The 21846-nt window shown below is 37.4% G+C and overlaps 1 protein-coding gene across 47 annotated transcripts in view; it reads right to left on the bottom strand.

Moving 5' to 3' along the window:
* LOC136845002 (protein abrupt-like) overlaps positions 1 to 21846 on the bottom strand; it is a 239411-nt gene that overhangs the window by 177106 nt on the left and 40459 nt on the right. For 2 of the 47 annotated variants that reach the window (XM_067114657.1, XM_067114658.1), the window contains exon 6: positions 10855 to 11743. The exons of 41 other annotated variants lie outside the window; for them this stretch is intronic. In XM_067114657.1, coding sequence (XP_066970758.1) covers positions 11492 to 11743 — 252 coding nt within the window. In that variant the 3' untranslated portion in view covers positions 10855 to 11491. Of the gene's footprint in view, positions 1 to 2435; positions 3912 to 9267; positions 10797 to 10854; positions 11744 to 12999; positions 14861 to 21846 lie in introns of those variants that run through there. 4 more of the 47 variants (XM_067114655.1, XM_067114638.1, XM_067114654.1 and 1 more) reach the window with 4 other exon arrangements.

Genomic DNA, 21846 nt, shown 5'->3' with positions numbered 1-21846 from the left:
GAATGCCAAGTGTCAGTTTAAAAAATAGAAGACATCATCTGCATTTAAATATCAACACTGCCAAGTATGCAGGAATCCCTTCAGCAACGATTTTCAGTTTAGGTGCTCATTAGTCTACAGTACACCATTAAAGCACTTAATGACCCAGGGCTTATGCCATGACAAACTACAGCAGCCAACTGACCTGTCAAAAAGATGTTGCTATACAGGTAGTGGTGTGGAGTCAAGAGGTTGGAGATGCACGTCCTGTAGCCACCAGTATATCTATCTGTTGTGATAACTACGTACTTTGAGAACTAGTTTTCTTTCATATTGCAGGTCTATTATATGATTCAGGCAATTGACCTTGCCAACAAATTACAGGCTGCCCTTAATGCAACTGCTCAGATACTCTGGATTTTTTAACACACCTTGAGATAAGGTATACAGGTTGTCCATCACTAATCCGGCATCACTGGGACCTAGAGGGTGCCGGATTAGCGATTTATTAGGCTAGAATACACGAAACCCAGTAGCTAAGCACCTCATCCTAGAATTTTAAAATATCCATAAATCACTACAAGTTGGTTAATAAAGAAAAAAGAATTATCAAATACAGGTAGTGCTCGAGTTCACTAGTCGACTTACGATATTCGAAAGTTTACGATGGGTTAGCAATTAATACCTATCATTGAAAATATTTTTAGATTTTGGCAGGCAGGCAGCGAGAGACCAACTTACAATAGACAAACTTCTTTTCCTTCATCTCTTTATTCCATATGCTAGATAAAAAGGTAAAAGAGAATGATAAAGAAGTATTGTTAGTAATGTTATACTCTTTACAAATGCGTGCATGTTTCATAAACAACCGGACGGGAAAACTGTTGTTTTGCTGATAATTGTACTGGATAACAACTGTTTTGCTTGTATTTCAGCCTATTGTACAGTTAAACAATTACTGTAGTTATGTTACAAATGACGTTAAGTGCTTTGTACATTAGGACATATATTTTTACACTATACCCTTTATTCACTTTGGAGAAAAGATCGGCAAGGAAATATACAGTAACTTTAAGGCTGCAAGTTGTAGCTGAAGCTGAAAACAATGTCAAGCTGCTAATGGCTATAAATTATAGAACATGACAACATGGACGAAACTCGGCCGTAAATAAAATTGGAGAGAATGCATTTTAATCAAAACTACTGGGCATGAAAGAATACAAATTACTGCTGTTTTCACTCCGATAAAAGATAAAGTATGTAAAGCTCAGGCTACATTTTGATGAAATCAAGAGAAAATAAAAACAGAATCTTGATTTTTCACAAACATGCCAGTCGAAACAACCGATTCCAACGCGTCGTATATTAACGAAAAATAGCTAAATTAATTTCACAACAAGATTGTTTAAGATTATGTTTCAACTTAAAAAACTTCGTATAACGGAAAATATCCTTGTCCCAAATAAAATAGTTTCTATATTTATTTACGCTTTATAGAAACAAGAAAAGCACTCTGAACTGGTTAAATGTGGAGAAATAAACACAGTTATCGCATTCCTAAACAAACATTGATCGTGAATTTATATTACAAAAGCAACATGAGAATATATGCAATTGGATACAATGTAGTAAGGCATAACTTTTAAAAGATCCATGAAAAGATGCACATTCATTATGTTGATGTTTGTATAATACTGTTAATATGTGAATAGGAAAGTTCTGTATAATGTAAATAGCTACCATATATGTAGCCTATACGATATACAAAGCGTAGACCAAAGACAATAATAAAATGTAAAAATGGAACAGCAAAAGCATGCCTGTGTTTACATACACCTCCAGTTTGTTGATGCAGCACACTGCGCCACTGCAAATCGGCGAGCTGGTGAGCTTAGTTAAGCGCCAGTGACCCAGGAAATTTGAAAATTAGTGCAGAAACATTAAATTACTCTAGCTGGAAATTTGTGCCGGATTACTGATTGTTCCAGACTACTGACTGCCGGATTAGTGATGGACAATCTGTATATACAAAAATTTAAATGCTAATAAGACACTTGCCAGTCACTATAAAATGGAGGACCTCCAGCATAATAAAAGAATAATGGGGTAAAAAGGCCCACACTAGGAAGGAGTGATTACGAAAGTTGAGTATAATTCATCCTCATTTAGCAATCTTTACCCACCTGAAATCCAAAGTTAGTTATCCTTTCAAATACCAAATCCACATCCTCTAGCTGGGTAACAATACCAGCAATTTGTATCTTCGTATAAACACTTTCAGGATCGGTAAGTTTGGAATCTTACAGCGCCAGTAACTGCTAAAATAACTTGAGATCAATACATAGGCAGACCCACTGAACACCCTCAATAATCCAGAGCAGTTAAAACATAAAATCAATATTGAATCTCTTTCTTTTAAAGGGTAAGTTTTATGGGATCAAAGCACAAAAATGTAGTGTACTGTATTTTGTTTTTATTCAAAAATGTTCCTTACATACAATATATTTTCACAAGATTCACTGATCCCTATGAAACACTGTACACTAAGAAGAGGGCTTTCATTAATATGCACTGTCATCAATAAAATAATGATAGTTGTAACACTATCAACTGCAGTAACTAACATCAAAGAGGGATGTCACTGATTATTTAACAACAAATGCAGCACTGGAGGATTAACTTTTCATGTTGACATCCATATAGCAAACTGAAGAAGTCATTACATTATTAAAAGTTCTTCACACATTTAACTCCTATCAAATGACAATAGTTTCAAGTAGCCCAATACTAGCTACATTTTGTGCTTCAGTTATAAGCTAAAGACTCACAGGGTAAAAGTAACAATACTACAAAGTCGAGCAAGCTACAGTATAAAAATGACAAAAAACAAGTATGGACCCTTCAGCGCTATTCTGTACTAGTCATCATCAGCCAGATTCAGACAGGTTTTGCATTACTTCATTGGTAAGTATAATACAAACAGTACTAACAATTACAGATTAATATAACCTTTTTTTTATGGGTATGCCTTTTGCTGTTTAACCCATTAAGAACCAGATTCAATTATATAGTATTAACAAGGGACCCATAAGCCACACTGCTCACCTGAACCATCATGCTGCTCTTGCTACCACTGTTTATGATCAAGATTTGTCCTACATTCTTCAACACGAGCCTTTGTAACCCCTATTCTGGTACCACCCTGACCCTTGGGCCCACTGTCTGAACAAACTTGAAGCTCCACTACACAAGGATGATTGTCTATTAAACTGACAAACTGTATCCCTTCTGTTTTTGAGAAGAGGATTTTTCAAGATGCTTTCCTACATACTGTGTTCTTATATAAAAACTTTAAACTGTATTGTAGACCCATCCTAGCCTAAGGGGCCATGGTTTAAATTTGAACAAACTATACTTAGTAAGCTGTTATTTTTGGCCTTGTAGTTTGATACGATTATCCTTTTGTTTTGGATTTATTTCATAAATGCATTATTTATACTAATGGTTCTCCCTTAAGTTGTTAATGTCATAACCCCATTCAAGTTCTACCAATTTACAAAGAAAAGTAAACTAAAAGAAAATAAAAAAAAAACATTGAGGTGGACACAACTTCAATCATTCAGACCTTAAAGCTTCTAAACCACAATACAGCATGAACTTTAAAAACCAGGCTAATTATTCAAATGGGGGCCTTGAGTTCCCATGTTATTTCTAATCCTTCCAAACTTATGGCTTAATTCATGGGCCCTCAAATTGGACTTGTGGTTAGATCTGTAAGGACACAGTTGACAAGCGTAGGGTTTCTCCCCTGTATGGGTGCGAACATGAATTGCCACGTTGCTTTTGTTATACGACGAGTAGGGGCAATAGGGGCACTTGTGTGTTTTTCCTGAAGTCCCAGCTGCATTCCTACTGGAAGTGGTGGGTCTGACCTGCGAAGATACCAGATTCTTGTCTAACTAATCCTCATAACCTTTTGCTTCTTTCTACTGCAATGCTGAACATGATATAAATGGCTTACACAAATACATGAGCAAATTAAAACTTTTTTTAAGACATAAAAAGAACATTGTTTCCAATTTACTGAAATAAATGCATGTATCTTTAAAATTACCCAAGTCTTGATAATTACTGTACCTTTAAATTTACCCAAGTACTTGATAATCACGAAGATAAAGTATATACAGGCACCAAATGAGGCCAAGGGAATGAAGATGAAAAATTCCATGCTAAATCCTATGATCACTAAACTGCAGCCAATAATCACAATGTAAACAGCAAGAAAATGTGGAGTACAACCAAAATCTCAGGAGGCAGAGGGACAGAGAGGCCTGTGGTGTTGGTAAAGCAGTGAAGAAGAGGCACTTGAAAGAAAGGTCTGCTAGACAGCATAACTTCCACGCACTCCACAAGCAATGATGCTCAATGAAGCCTTAGTATATTAATCCTTACCATCACTAGGCCTTTGAAAGCCCTGTTTGTCCTAGAGCCAGGGCTGTGATCACAATATTTGCCATTTTTGTCTATGATACTCATTTTTACATAACTTGAAAGCAGAATACTTGTGCTTTATTACTGTGCTCACAAAAAGCCAACCAATAAAACAGTCAGAGTGACAAGTTTGAAATCACACAAATAATATGCATCTTTATCAACAGTGACCCTACGGTTGCATTTTGTATGTAAAGTCAGTACATCATGAATGATCCAAAGGGTTAAACACAAACAGGTGAATTGTATTATTTTCCAATTTGTACTGCTCTTACACAACTGTGGAGTTTTGTATTAGTATTGCGGATTTCAACAACTCTTCCACTTTTTAAAATAATGTAGCATCGCTTAAAAAACGCTGTTACATCACCGGGCAAAATATGGCATAACATGAAAAGTATGGTAGTTGATTACAAGAAACTTTTAAAATGAAGTCTGTTCTCCAAACACATTACACAAAGGAACAAGAGAAAACTAAGTCCATTTACTTAGGGACAAAAGTTACAAAACAACAAATTTTTAATTTATTTATATTTTCCATAGTTAACATACCTGCAGTCTTAACTTAAGGATAAATTCTTCTAGCACCAGCTGGAAACCGGTAAAAAAAAATCTAAAATTGTAGTATATGGAATTGGTGGCAACAGGGTTTTGGCCAATGGGATGAGAGAGGAGGCATCAGCCGATCTTCTCCCACCCACGATGCCGTGACGCATCTAGTTTCTTTCCGTTCAGGTAACCAGAATGAGGGGTGGCCAGAGGTGGGCAGTCTACGTCAAGACCGCAAGTTTGTTAACTATGGAAAAATACAAATTAATTAAAAATTCGTCATTTGTTCATATGTAGAACAAATTTGGGTCTTAACGTAAGGACAGACTCACTTTTGGTGGGAGGAAAGAAAGACATGAACTAACTGGAGGTTCAGCACACCTGGTTTCACTTCCTGGCTAAGAGATGGCAAAGGAAGGAGACTTACGCCTCTCATCTGTTAGAAAAATAGTTTATCAAACAGTCAGACTACTGGGGTAATACACAATGTGGAGAGATGTTGTATAGGAGGAAGTTAAAGAACAACACCTGTCAAGACAACAAACCTAAGTTAGCCACCAATTTGTCTGTAAACAAACCTATGTTAGCCACCAATTTGTTATCATCATTCCTCTCGCTCCTTGTTGGAGAGAGGAAGGGCTAGCTTCTCAGAGGAATTATTTGTGTATGAATAAAATATAACCAAACAGAATGGCCACTCACTCACCTGTATCTAACCAGTTCCAGCACAGATGGATCAATCTTCTCATTGCCTGCCAGTAGAGAAGAAAGGGGAAAGAGAAAAGGAAAAAGACCAGTCATCTCATTCATTGTCACTTTTATACCATCATCTTAGGTAAGATACAATCTATCCTGCTGGGGGTACTGGATGAGCTACGCAACTTGTTGAGCAGCCACCACCGGGCCAAGGAAGAAGTTTCAAGGATCTTTGGGAAACATCCTGCAGACCAAAGGATATGAAGGTGGTTTGATGAAGACGAGTACCAGCCTTCAAAATCCTATGAACAGACAAGACCCCTAACATCATGTGCTCTTGCCTGCAACGTGTCAGCATAAGAGGCCAAAGAACTATAAGCATGCCTGAGGACCTAACGGAGCCAAAAGGAGTTGGTATTCTTGGACACTTCTTTTTTGTTCCTGCCAGTGCTAAGAAAAAGTCTTAAGACACAAGAGTCTGAGGTAATGAGTCCTTTTTAGATAGCAATACAGTGATCTGACAGGAGATAATAGCAACTCGTCTGGATCGTCATTAACAAAATCTCCCCTGAGGGATTTTGAGCCTTAGCAACAAATATCGAGGCAAATTCGAAGGCTATGGACCTCCAACCCTTTGTGTGTTTAACACTAAAAGAGAGACCATGAAGTTCACCCACTATCTTTCATAAAGCCAAGCCAGTGTATTTCAGATCCAAATGAATTGAACGAACATGGTGCATAATATGCTTTACTGAACTGGTCAGAATGAGACAACCAAGAGGGGGTACCATGTATCAGGCAGTGTTTGTATATGGAAGGTAACTAAGCCACAAATGGTGGCTGCTGGGCTGTCTCAGGTACCAATTCAATTGCATTACACTTGGAGGTGGGTATACTATATAACCAATTTCATCAAGTGCCAAAATCTCTGTACCAAAGCATTCCAGTCTTAGAACAGGATCCCTTGCTTGTGGGTCCATTCAAAAATGCTTTCTCGTGAGAGAAATATGAGCTCTTTGATAGAAATGTTACAGCTTGTTCATTGTTCAACTGATGCATCTACTTAACTGAGGCCCTGTTTGGTTCCAACGTTATCTATTTTTTCACAATTGCCATATAAACATGACAAATTTTAAAAGTAATTTGTATTTTCTAACATACAAACCTGAGGTTTTACATTTGGGATTAACTTTCAGCGAACTGGAAGTCCAGCAGTTCAACTTTTGCAAGGTGGTTATGGTAATAGCTACCGATGGTAGGGGCGGAAGTACCGCCCATCAAGTCAGTGCGCATTCAATTCTACGCAGTTTACCTTTTGGCCCAGGTAAGAGAATGAGGGGTGGTAAGAGGTGGGCCCATTATGTAAAGACCACAGTTTTGTATGTTAGGAAAAATACAATGATTTTAAAAATTTGTCATTTGTTCCTACACAAATACAAACCCTTAGTCTTTACATAAGGAAGACTAACTTTTGGAGAAAAGATTGAGTAAATCTCCAAACTGACTGGTAGTTCAGCTCACCTGGGTACTCTCTTCCTGGTCATGAAAGGGCAAAGGAAGGAGACTATACCTCTGATCTATTGAACATGAGAGATGTTCAATCGTCAGACTTCCAGGCATTTAGAATCAAAAAGGTTTGGATTAACCCACAGTGACAGAAACTATCAAGCTAAGAATAACTAACTGGTTTGCTCATAGTCAATTCCTCTCTGTCCTTGCTAGAGAGAAGGAAGGGCTTGCGCCTACTAATCCAAATGGAGCTAGATTATAGATAGGGTACTCAGTCACCTAGATAACCAGCATGCATGCCTGTCCAGTAAGTGACGGCTCGTTCACTATTCCTCTGCTCACTGGAAGAAGAAGGAAGACAGGAGATAGGGCGGAGGCCAGTCCCACACACCTTAGGCGAGATGCAGCCTGTCTCTCAAGAGCTGGGTGAACTACATGACTTGTTGAGCATCCATTATAGGCTCCAAGGAAAAGGAGTCCAAGGACCTATGGGCAACGTCCAAAGGTAAGAAGAAATGAATGTGATCTGCACGATTACATTCCATCCTGGTAGTCGACCAACAGGTTCTTCCTGAATGCGATGGACAGACCAATGCCCCTGGCCTTCAAATGATCTGGCCCGAAACCTACTGATGCCCACCAGGAAGTTGTGGGGTACGCTCGTTTGATCATCTCACTATTCGGAGAAATGACAATTTAGACACGGTTCCTTGGCCAACTTGAAGCTAATGAACGAGTTGTTGGCATTGGACTGAAAGTCTAATCTTTTTGGAGACAACATAGATGCCATACTGTCACTGGAACCACAGGACCATAGAAGTGGAATGATCAACCTCTCTGATCACCTTTGAAAAATGTAGAACGGCAAAAGGCTTAAACTTCCAGATGTAAATGGATACCAAAGATGTCTTGCTTTGTTCAAGGGTGCGAGAAGACAGAACAGAACTGCGCCAACTTCACTAAATAAAAAAAAGAAGGGATATGATCAAGCTTCTTCAGAGGTTGAACAAATTTCTGGAAGTCAAGGTGCAAGATCAACTGTCCTTATCTTTTGACTTCAGCAAATGAACTGTAATTACATCCATCTTGCTTGGGATATGTCTGGTTGGCCAGTGTACCAAATGTTCTACTGTCTACCCATGTACCTGCACTGCAATAGAGTAGATAAAAGGACACTAGGACCTCTTGTTGACCATGGCACTACCATGGTGTTATTGCTATCACACCAAGAAGTGTCTATCTTTGGATCTTGAGACTCTTGAAAGTCTAAAAAGAACAGTGCTTAAGTTCCAAGAAAGGAAGTGTAAGAGCCTACAGCCCTGGTCAAAGTTTCAAAGAATGAAAAATTTCTGGAGGATGATAATGTAACCATACCACTACCTTGGTGTCACTGCTATCAAAGGAGTGCCTATTCGGACCCTGAGGCTCCTGAGACTGTCTTCAAGATCCACATAACATTCTCTCCCTCTCGGGTTGTGGATCAACTGGCAATTGCAGCAGCAACTACTGCTTACATCCCCCACTCCTCACAGGGGGAGTGTAACTACATCAAGTCAAAAGAAATGGAGCTCCTACAGACTGCTTCTTGACTGAGTAGGAAACAACACAAGTTATCTGAACTTAGTTTTGAGGTGTTGATCTCCCAATGAATCAGGCAGAACGATGGGAAGTTGTAAGCCCAGGACTTGAATCATGGATGCAATTGTAAGCCCAGGACTTGAATCATGGATGCAAAAGATGTCTGCTAGGTGCCAACAGCATCAGAAGTTTCTTGGAGGTCACTTATTCAAGTACTGACTTGCCCCAACATTTCTAACCATGGGTGCAAGACATATCCTATATGTTAACAGATTCCAGTGCTCCAGGAGGTCATCTAACCAAGTACTGACCAGATCAATCATTGCTAACTTCGCTGACCGGACAAGAAGCATTATTTTCAATGTGGCAGGTCAATGGCTGTTATGCCCCGTCTGTAGAAACAGCCGAATATTAACAGCTTCAGAGTGTCAAGAGTGATGGACTAACTGACCGTCTTCCTAGATTGAACAATTCTTTGAAACATCGAACGTCGAGGTATCAAGACCAGTTGTCTCTAACACTGACCCTAGTGACCAAACTTGTCTGTCATACATCCATCCTCCTGGAATGTGTCTGGTTGACCACTGTGCTGTGCGCTACTGCAAACCCATACACCAACACCGTCAATAGAGGAGATGATAGGATAATAGAGCCCTCCTGTTGCTGACAAAGAAACTATCGAGGTACTGTTCCTTAACAACACTACGGAACACCTATCCTTGGATCCTGAGGCTTGGAGAGCTAAGAAGATACAAGTTACTGAGGTGCAGATTAGGTCAGGTTAGGCTAGGTTCAGCTTAGGCTAGGCTAGGTTGGGTTAAGTACCCAACCTAACCCCTTGAAGAGCAGGTTGATGTCATGAGACAAGAAGTCTCAGGATACTGAAGTGCAGGTTTGGTATGGTTATGCTAGAACTAGTTAGGCTTGCCTAAGTTAGGTTAAGTACCCAACCTAACCTAACCTCTTGAAGTGTAGGTGAATGCCCTTTGGTTGATGCTTTGAGGCACAAAGTATCTCCGGAGGGGAAGTGTGTGCAACACCTCAAGGAGGTAGTTGTCATCTCACCATTAGGCTAAGTCCTCTCACCTCTCTCAGAGAGGATGGGAAGGAATGGGGAGACCTTGCCGAAGACCAGGACCCCTCTTTCCATCTTCAAGAATCAGGATTCATCCTTGTGCTAGGAAGAGTATTGCAGAAGAGGACACTGAGGCTGTTGTACCAAGGAGTAGGCCTGATCCATTCCAGGTTTGTTACTGTTACCACTGTCATCATTACAATTACTGTAAGATTATTAAATATTTCAAACAGACCAGTGAATCAAGGTATTTACATGGGGTTGGCTCAAAGGGTTTCTCTTCAGCAGCAAAATTTGAATTTTGTCCATAACTTGCTTTCTTAAAATATTTGATGATTGGATAAATATTCAATTCTCAGGAGTGACAAATTATCACAAATCATATGTAAAGACTGAAGGTTTGTATACGTGTAGGAAAAATCACCAGTTTTTTAATAGTTTGTCACTCAATAAAAGCGGTAAAGCACTATGCAAAATTATCTATAAACCTCTCTGAAACCTTTTTTTGAGCAATACTGTAATACTTTGGGATGTATTATTTACATAAACTCTTCAAAAATTTTAACAACTCATTTCACCAATTTCTTGAAACTCAAGTTTGTGTTGGGGTAAATGGGTCCTCAAGCTGATTTTCCAAAGGTTTATGTCTGAGCAAATGGGTCTGCAAGCTGTTTTTCCGAGAAGTTCTAAACAGACAATAAGAACACTCGAACGGTTTTTCTCCTGTATGACAACGCAAGTGATTCTTAAGGGTGGTGTGGTCTGCAAAGCTTCTTGGACAATATAAACAATGGCAAGGCTTAACACCTAAGTGACGATTTGTGTGACGCTTCATGTACCGCTTGCTACTTGTGCAGTACGAGCACACAGAGCATTGGTATTTCACGCTCCCACCAACCCAGCTTGTTTTCCACTCCACCTGTGAAGAATAAGGTCGTTACAGAACTAAGGTGCTTTAAATAAAAATTCTGTACAGGTCAAGCTTACAAAGATTAAATCACCAGTGTGACTTTATTTAATTGTTCCCACAACAAAGCAAAAACCATTAAGCTAAAAATTTCTCTTCCCTTTTACAGAACATTAACATATATCCCAAACCAAGCCATACCTCTAATAATAAGGTAAACTATGACAGTTTTCTTTAGATTCTTCACCCAGACACCTATATACTATTGTTGATTCACCATATGGTCATCCACCCAAAAAGCCTACATCAAAGAGTAAGAGACATTATGTGACTAATCAGTTTCACAAATACTGTACAAGTTTATTAATAACTATGGCATAAGATAATTTAATTAATTGAGGTTTATATATTTTTATTACCCTCCTTTATACCCTTCAATGGATAACCTCCACCCTCCTCTTTTTATTATTTACAAAATATACCTGAACATATTAAAGGCACAAGCATGTATCAGAATCAACCAGAGAACATGTGCTACACTAGTCTACTTAATTCTTGACAACAGGGAATCAGTTTTAGGTATCCAACCCTAAAATTATCCATGTTTAGTGACAAAAGGCCTCCTTATTCTACATACAAAAAACCATTATTTCTTCTTGGCTTTACTCTGACAAATATAAAACCAGAAACATCAGAGTATGGGAACACTACTGCTGCTGCCATGAATCAGCATCCTTCCAAATTCTTCTGAACTTATGACTCAGCTCATGAGACTTCAAGTGCGACCTCTGACTAGATCTGTAGGAGCAGTGCTGACAAGCATAGGGCTTCTTGCCTGTATGAATGCGAACATGAACTGCCAGGTTGCTTTTGTAACGGGTCGAGTACAAACAATACGGACACTTGTGTTTCTTCTCTGCACTCTCAGTTGCTACCTGACTGGTTGTGATGGGTCTGACCTGTAAAGATACCAGCCTGTATCCAACTTGATTTCACAATCTTCAAGAAGATAATACGTAAAGAAAAAGACTTAATACAAAATCTGAGCAATAAAAACAGACTCACGCAAAAATTTACTCCGCATATGAACACAAACTATTGCATCAACCCAAGTTTTGTATGTTTTCAGGTGTATGAATTTCTAATAAAATGTAAAAAAAAAAAAATTTTAAACGTCTATATTCACAAAGCAGGAGGAGCATAATGCAACTCCAACTTGTGGGAGTTCTCAGTAAGACAATACTATACATAAAAATTTAATACTAGATTTTGAAACAATTTTTTTTGTTTATCATTACTGTCATCTATCTTCATCTGCATCACCCTTCACAGATATAGTCTACGAAGGCTATAACAGTTTGCAAGAGGAACAGGAAAACTCTCCCCCATATCAAGAGTGATTTTTAATTTTTCTAAAAATATTTCAGTACCGTACCTGATGACTTCATGTCACAAATCTTAGTACTCACTTCATAAAGAATTCATGTCACAAACCTCAGTACAGTACTCACTTCATAAACAATTCATGGCGCAAACCTTCGTACTCACTTCATAAACAATCACACAAGTTCTGAAGAATACCGGTGGAAATTCATAGCAATTTCCGCCAAACAAAGGGATGAAGTGACAAAGAGAGAAGCTTCTCTAAGCCATTCCAATTAGTCAGTCATAGTAACTACTGCATATTCATGGTTGGTTTGTAGCTTGTGCAGCATATGGTAGATAAGCGTGCTAAAGGTTCTTTGCTGTATCCCTTTAACCCCACCAGCAACCTCTCTGTTTTTCTGTCCCCTTTTGCTCTCCTTTCAACGTGCTGTCAACACCTTCCGCTTTACCTTGCTCCAATTTTCACCTTTCATTTACAGAGCAAACCCTTCATTCCATCCCTACAGGCTAGAAATGACTAATAAGGCTTGTTACAATACTTATTAATAATAATAATGTCCACAATTGTGCTAGTAAGTTTATCTTCAGTAAGAGGAACAAAGAATGGATAAGGAAGGCCCACTCAGTTTGTGGATTTTCACTGTTAATAAAAGTCGCAGAAAATTTGTTGTAAGGAGGCAGAGACTTACTTTACACAGATTCATGTGAGAATGAACCTGCAATTGCACACAGTATACACACAGCTGTGGTTTATATGGCATTGTGAAAACCCAATGCCTTTTTCAAGAAAGACAACATGTCATAGTATATGCAATGGAAATTAAATAAGTTTTGAAGATTTTAACGAGTATTTATTGCATTTAGGATTTGTAAACATTTACTTGACAATAGCAGTTTTCTGGTACAATAAGTACTGAGAAGACACACATTCATATTTATACATATGTACTGTATATTTATGCACTTATTTCTTAACGTGTACTGTGTCTTGAGGTGTAAGAGGGTTCTTACATCAACTAAAAAATTTCTATTGTATCCTATTAAAAAGTTGCATAATGCAATACAACGCTTCTAACACTGGGCAGTTCACCTGGTGACAGTACCTACGTATACCAAAAATACCTAAACTAAATTCTTTACATCTCAAGTTAAACTTAGAGATTTCCTGAAAAAACACATCTGTTTGCCTACATTTTTGAAATACTTTCGCCTCCAAAACCATAATAGTGTACTGACATAGCTGACAAGAGTGTGGTTGAAAACAAATTCTCTACATCCTAAAGAACAACAGAAGAATACTCAAGCCAGTGAAACTATTTCCACCATTAAAGGGACCTCCCACTTTCCTCAACCACAATATTTACTGCCTGATAACTGGAATAGTTTACTTCATATGAAATTTCTCTGGATAGTAATCATACTGTATTTTGTCATTTTTTTCCTCAATACACCAAAAACAAATTGGCTGCTGCCTTTACTGGGTAGTCCAAAATTACTGCAAACCAAAAAAAAGCTGCTGCCCACTGAAAAAGAAAGTAAAGTATTCTGGGACCCCATATCACAAACCAGGATGCAAAACTGATTACAACTCCCCACACCAGGCCATTTGGATACATGCTAGAAAGCCCATTTGGCAAATGGTAATCTCCCAATAAGATCTGAAAGTCCTGAGCTCTTCAAACAACTTTAAAATAAAACCTGATAAGACTTAATTCTGCAAAAACATGTAAACAGAAATTTAATCTAACTCTATTCCTCACGAGGTATAGGTGTAGATAAGTGTGTAGGTCAAAATTCAGTTTGTAGAAATTTATCAATAATGGTGACATCCCAGAAATCTAGTTTGTATTTATCTAGGTGATCCTAAAGTTTATGAGTTCCAGTAAAACAATAGAGCTTGAACTTACTGAAGTCCAAGTCTGCAGACAATGACTACCATGAATGGCAGACACTGCAATATTTTTTTGTCTGATTAGTTACAAAGGATCCTGTCATGAGCCTGAGTTCAAGCTGAATTAATAATCCAAAAAATGCTTAATAACTAAGAAATGAAGTGTTTCTGCTTAATTGTGTAAAAAAAAAAAAAAAAAAAAAAAAAAAAAAAAAAAAAAATTCTCTGCCAAAAAAAAGATATTCTAAATTCCATATATGGCCTGTGGAACAAACTGAAATCTAGCTAAAAAAAAAAAAATTGTAATACCTGTATGGTACCTGAAAAGTAAATTTACTACTCTTGGGTTTAACTTCATCACAAGATTTTCCTAATAACTATCTTCACTAATCGTTACTTCCTAAATATTTCCTCAAAATAACAGCTTCCCTCATCAACTGAAAAGCAATTCTAACAATGCAAAACACTGCAAACCTACCTTTCTATGATAAGAAAGAGTACGTTCTATTAATGCTAATGAAAAGATCTACCACATAAAATTTGAGGTTTTCAATTTGCCATGGCCTCCAGACAGCTTCCCAAAACTTCCATACTTGTGCCCCAGTTCATGGGACTTTAAGTTGGATTTCTGAGACGATCTGTACGGACAGTGCTGACAGGCGTAAGGTTTCTCCCCGGTGTGGGTGCGAATGTGGCTGTCCATGTTGGTTTTTTTATCTGTCGAGTACGAACAGTGTGGACACTTGTGTTTCTTCCTACTCTTCAATGCCTCATTCTTATCCAGGTTGCCAGCTCGAACCTGTGAATACATTTGGCTTACTATCTATATCTCCTCTGTTCAACTATGAAAATATTGATCCAATTCAGTACCTATGACCATAAATAGCACAATCTGGGCATGGCATGGCATGATTCCCTTAATACTAAGTAAATAAGTACAGTATGTACTCAAACAATATGCTCACTATTGTAAAGTCAATCATCTTTTTCACTACAAGTAAATTTTGTACAAAGGTTCTTTGTAAAGGTTCTGTGAAAAATGACCACCACCTACACAAAATTCCTAACAGGTCTCGTAATGGGGGATAAAATTACTCACACAAAAGAAAATGAATAAGGACATTTCAAAGCACAGGATACATATAAGAGAATGGCTGTTGACATAAAAGTTTGTTTATTAGAACTGAAAAGTATTTTCAGAAATGCTGAAAAAGAAACTTCCAACTACTCGCAAAGCAAAAACTACAGGGAATCTGAATGGCAATACAGCACTAAAATCTCACAAGCGCGCCATCAATTGCAATGCATTTTCGACCAACATCAAATCATAAAAGAAGAAAGCTTGACGACATCACCCTTGCCACTAATATGAGTCGATACGAATTCTAACTGAAATTCTACCTTAGGGAAAGTAACTAATGAAATGAAAAACTTTGCCTATACGGAATTGTAAAATAAATAAATTACTGTATTATTACTGACAAAATATTAATGCCCAAGAAATATACCCTACTTGTTAATAATTAGGCTAAATAATATTGCAGACTGCCTGTAACAAACAGGCACTGTATATACTTTAAGAAAACAGGTGAGCTACTCATATGAAATCTGGAGTCCGTATTTCAAAATATTTTCTTGGTACTGTAGTTACAGTTTTTTAATATTTTTTTCATCAAAATCCACAAACAATATGATTCATTTCAGATCATTAGATAAATTCAACAAGTCCACTTGGTTCCCAAAAAAATGCAATTTGTAAATGACAAAAATAATTGCCATACTAAAACCAAATCTCCTCAACATTTGTGCTGTGTAATCAAGGGAAATACTGAATAGTGGAACAAGATGCTACATATTGAAAACACAAGAATTATACTGTTGAACATATGTACAGTACTGTACTTATATACATAGAATGCAATAAAAAAACTGCCTGGCCAAAGAACAATGAAATGTATCAACTGCTTATAAAAGCCAAAATAACACACAATTAATTTCAGTTTCTATAAATAATTACATATACTGTATCCAAAGTACATTCTTCCATAAGTACTTTGAATTTCCATAACCGTGAGCATCACAAGTTGAGATGAAATACAATTTACAAGTACTGTATGTACAGTGAAATGAACATTTCTGTCCCTTACATTCATAGCCATTACAGAAACTAGACTATTACGCAGGCACAAAATTACAAAATATATCCTTGGTGAAAACAGCTACATTAAAATACCACTGAGACTTCATATTGAAATATGAATGACACCAATCTAACATAAAGAAAGTACAAAGCTTCCTAACATAGAGTTCACTGGCCATTATACCAAGATACAACATTATAATACAATAAATGTTCCAGCAAAACAATAGTCCTAAGGGACTCAATAATTTCATCAATTTTCAACTAAAAAAAGTTACTTTATTTTCATGAACAGCTGCTCTTATTCCTATTTATTCTAAACATGTGCGCCAACTGATGGGTTTTTAAATTGGACTTTCGGTTGGATCTATAAGAGCACTGCTGACAGGCAAATGGCTTCTCGCCCGTATGAATGCGAACGTGAATTGCCAAGTTGGTTCTGTTATGGGTCGTGAAAGGGCAGCGAGGACAACCATATTTCTTCCTTTGCATCCTTGCTGCAATCAGACTAGGATCAACCTGCGAAGACATTACCCTTTTTACGTAACTCAAATGACTTCAAAACCTATTATAAAACTTTCAAAAGACTACGTATGAACAAGAATAATCGGTAACTCAAAATTCCATTCACACTTTGAATGAATGAAAGAATATTTAATGGATCACTTAAGACATGGCCCAATGTAGCCTTTGGTAGTTTAATATGAGAGAAGAAAAAAAAAAAAAAAAAAAAAAAAATTGGGGTACAACTACCATTTCTGATCTTTGCATCATAATGTCCAAGGTATCTGCATAGCTTTAGATAAGGTAACTAACTTCTTTAGATAAGATTACTAAGTTATGATATGTCTGAACACTTTTTCACCATGAGAGGTAGTAAATGAGAGGTCCCTCCCCTATGAAGTACAGATGTAACTGTCCATTTGCAGGCAGGGTTTGGTCCAACTCCTTTGAAGCTCAGCAACTTCATATATGTGAAAGCATTAGACTGGACTGAATTTTATGATCAAACACTGAGCAGTAATTTTCCTGACATAATACAGTGGTACTTCATTGTCAAACTACAAAACTGCTTTCCTTAATTCCTTAACAGAGCATTTCCAAGTAATTAATAGAATATGGCTGTAAATCTACCATATTTGTGTTTCACCAAAAGCACATTATTCCTATACTGTACTGTACTGCCTTATTTATGCGAATGAGAAAATCCCAGTTGCACCATACTTGTCCTAGTCAAGACTGAGAAGCCTCTATTACACCTGCCTTTTGAAGTTTTCCACAGTACCTCCTCATTTCCGTTCATTCATCTCTGTTATCGTATTTCATGCCTTTAATATTCAATTTTGTTTTTGCTTCTGCTAGTACTGTATAAAAAAATTCATTTTCCTTTTGAAATCATGTTAGTGTTAGATACAGCCTACGATGCATTGCTCCTCAGTTGACAAGAAGTATCCTTCCCCTTTCTGCTTTCTTGGTATTTTTGCAAAGTCTTTTTGCCTTGTAGCCTTTCTCAGTTCATTCAGCATTCTGTTAACTTTTTGGGAGTGGTTTTGTTTATGGTCACAGCATAGATCTTGAAGAGCCAATAATTAATTTCAATGCTGATGTGTTATATTCAGTTCATTCTGATCGTTCGTTTTGGCATGTTAGTCCTTAAATTTTCAAAATTATTTGAAATTTTCATTAATTTGGCCCTTTTTGAAGCCCTACCAATTGTTTATTACCCTAGTGATTTGTGCTTTAGTGATGGCCAGTGGGTATTTGTACAATTCTAGTCAGGGTATAGTTTACTTTTGTTAGCTTGTTTTTGACTTGTGAAGAACTATCCATGATATGAACCTCCAAAATTACTGCCTCTGCTTCTGCCTCTGGTGCTGATCACCCAGTCAGGTGAGGAAGATCACTCTACAGAGCATCTTCCTAGATTGCATACATCTTAAAGTGTAATATGTAAGCCAGTTATGGGTGGTTAAAGGCTCTTGTTCAAGCGTTCCATTCATTAATAAGATCCTCTTCCTCTGTTTTTTTTTTTCCATTTTTTTTTTCCCTCCATTTTTCTTTTTTTTTTTAGCCCTCCAGTTATGGATCAGTTGGCCCTCATCAAATTCTGCTTGTCAAACTATTACCACCACAATTGACTTTCACTATTGGCTATGCCTTTGTTGCCTATACCAGTACCAAAACCTAGCACCAACCCACAGCTCAAGAACATTTTTCACCCTACAATGCTGTCTTATGCCTTGCTGCCTCCTACTGCACCTTCTGTGGTGGTTCCTGCCATAAGATCTTGGCCCTCCATCCTTAGAACCATGTAACAGAGATGAGCAGCAAGTCCAACCAAAATTCCATCACTTCTCAACACCGCAGAGAACACAGTCACGACATCTTAAGAAGGGATGATTTTGAATCAAGTCAGCATTATGAAGATTCTTCTCAGTTTAGTGGCATCACTAATTTTAAGATTTTTCAACTCAGCCACGCCAGCAAATTCTTACAGAGGCCACTGATAGTATCCTCTGTTTGGTCCTCCATTAACTTCACCTTCCCAGAGGAGAGCACTCTTCTCAATTTGTCATCCATTCTACTCTGAATGCTCAGCCTCTGTCAGGAGAGTTAGAAAAGATACCTCTCAATGATGTCATCAGACAAGTTCTTAAGAAGTTGTGATCATCAATGAACACAGGAATGATCCTCACAGCACCTCTTTGGCCTCAGCAGGAGTGGTTCACTGACATGGGTCTCATTGTAGATAGCCCCAAGATCTATTCTGCTCTGTAGGAGATTGTGATATAGCCTTACTTTTAAAAGTAGCTAGGATCCTGTCATCTTTGCACAAAGAAGTTATATAGCAGAGACTTATGGGTGGTTTTTTAGAAGCAGTAGCAGCACTGTATAACACTTTTTGCTCACTCCATGCTTTCTGGAACTCTTACTTTGCTTCTGTGGTTATTGTTGTCTGCCATCCTAACATCTCAAACTATTGTTAAGCAAACAGATATATACTTATGCCTCCAACTAATAAGATGCATACCTATGTCTTGTATGCAACCTAGTATTCACAGCTTCATTTTCAAGAAGTTGACTCATATCTTCTGGTCTTCAATCCTCCTCCACTCCTGCAGTACATAGTTTTGATTGGAATGTCTGGCCACTTCTTTCTGACCTAAATTGCTATTCAGACAAAATATGATTCAAATTGCTATTCAGACAAAATATGATTCAAGGGATTATTATGAAACACAATATTTTTACCAGAGTGGCTGCTATGAAACTATTACGACAAAAAAAAAAAAAAAAAAAAAAAAAAAAAATCCATAAAACTGACTAGTTTACTTTTATTTCCCACTGGTAGTGATGGAGATGGGCATGCCATACCACACACAGAACTACAAACACATTGTTACGGCTTTTCAATTTTAACCAGGATGAGTCTGGAGTGACTGAGATTTCCAATTCCACAGAAATGAGAAGCAACTTTTTTTTGACAAAGCTCATTTTGCTGAATAACTGAATGAAATCATTTGCATTTATCACCACTTACTACACTCAAGCAGGCTAATGAGTCCCAGTTTTACACTACCTAGGCTGGCCTAAAGGATTTTTTCTTGAATCATCCATATTGGAGCACACCAGAATGGGGGATGGACAGGTTGGTATGAACAAATGAAAAAACGAAGGTCAGAAAATCAGTACTGGAACCTTTACACATTAAACAGAAACTTAACATTTCTATGTCCAGTGTCCTTCACAGCTTATGATAAGCTATTAACAATTAACCGACGTGAGTGTGAAAAATAAAAGCAAAATAAGATGCCCACATTTTACTCCACAGAACATCAATAATCTTTCCTGCAGTACCAGAGATACCAACCAAGTAACATAAACTCACAACTGTGGTGGGAATTTTTACAACTTCCTTTAGGAACAAAAAATTGCATTTTTTGGTATGATAAGACAATGTCTGTCATATGATGAGTTACATCAGTATTTCCATCAATCTTACACTTCACAAAAGTATATATTTAGCATAGATAGTATCATATAACGATTTTTTGGACTTGAAAATATCACAACTTTACATGATTATACTTCACATACAAGCTACTTCAACATACAAATTTCAAACCTGAAGAGGTGTGTGACAATATAGGAAATTCCAATTGCAAGCAAAATTACCTGGAACCATACCATTCACAGCAGTTTTCTCTTGATGCAAGCACTGACAACTCCTTGTAAAAGCAATTCACGAAACAGTCAAAGGGAGGACTTCCCTCTGACAACACTTTTCCGAGACTGATTTGCAGTATTCTTATAAAAGCAAAGGTTTATTATTGCCATTTTGAAAAAAACTGGAGACGATCAAGAACACTGGCAGAGGTAATTTGCCGACAATACTCATGAACAATGGCAAAGGGAAGAAAATTAAAGACGTGTGTGTGTTTGTGTGTCTGTGTGCACATGAGCATTTGGGATGGGAAGCATGACACCCAGCGCAGAAAGAAAAGGAAGGAAGAGAAAACAGGTTAAAGACCAAAATCAATGTTTTTCTACTTAACTGGAAACTGAATTCTCATTCGACCTCAGCATCCAAGGCCACTCTGCACTCAAAAGACATAGAGCAGCAAAGCAACAGTTGATCATTGCCCAACAAGTAGACTTATCCTGGCCCCCAAAACCTCACCATCCCTAGCTCAGAGGTTGGATGCCAGTGAAAACTATCATGGACTGAGACAGCGCAACCCATAGCTCAGAGTCTCCAGCAAAATCAACAGACTATTGAAAATCTCTAAAAGTTGATTTTGAAATCTGATCAGATCCTCAAACCAGCCAAATACGCATTGTTTTCACAAGCACAGCTAGAGAGAGAACTGTAAGGTAAATTTTACACTATCACACAGTACATACAATTAGCTGGTGTTATAACTATATACCCTGTACAGATGCTCCTCTACTTACAAACTTTCAGAGATATGAACAACCATGACAGTAAATTAAATCTGTACTTTACTATATTATCATCATAGTTTTAATGTATTTAGGTTTTATATACCATTCATATTAATAAAATACTCTATAAAATATAGTACAGTACTAGTATTATTTTAGTATGAAAAAACACAAATAGTACTGTACGTATCAACTCCGCGTATATCAAGCTGAACTTATGAACAAATCAAGATATGAAAAGCCATTCGTAACGTAACTTGTTCATAAGTAGAGGAGTTCTGTATTGTATAGAGAAAATGGATAGAGGAGTTCTGTATTGTATAGAGAAAATGGACTCTACAAATAATGTAAACAACAGGAGAATCTAGTGAAAGTGAAGTGTGCCAGCAACACACTTATAATGTAAAATGGTGTTCAACATTAATGGTAATCAGGCCTCTCTGAGTTTTTATTTTCTAGTTACACTTGTACTTTTACTGCATTTTTTATATAGGTACAAACAATACATACAACACCTTTGGATGCACTGGGATTGAGGGTAGTTATTACCTGATCATCAATAAGTATGCTGTTTGTAGGTTAAGCTCCTGTAACAAAGTATTTCTGGTTGGTTTGTAGTTATTATACTTAAAATAAAAAATAATATTTCTTATTTCTCTGGATCCCACACAATCTTTCAAGTTCATGTTTAGTTTCAT

The sequence above is a fragment of the Macrobrachium rosenbergii genome, chromosome 13 (assembly GCF_040412425.1).
Source record: "Macrobrachium rosenbergii isolate ZJJX-2024 chromosome 13, ASM4041242v1, whole genome shotgun sequence".
Lineage (NCBI taxonomy): Eukaryota > Metazoa > Arthropoda > Malacostraca > Decapoda > Palaemonidae > Macrobrachium > Macrobrachium rosenbergii.
This window is presented reverse-complemented; position numbering and strand designations above follow the sequence as displayed.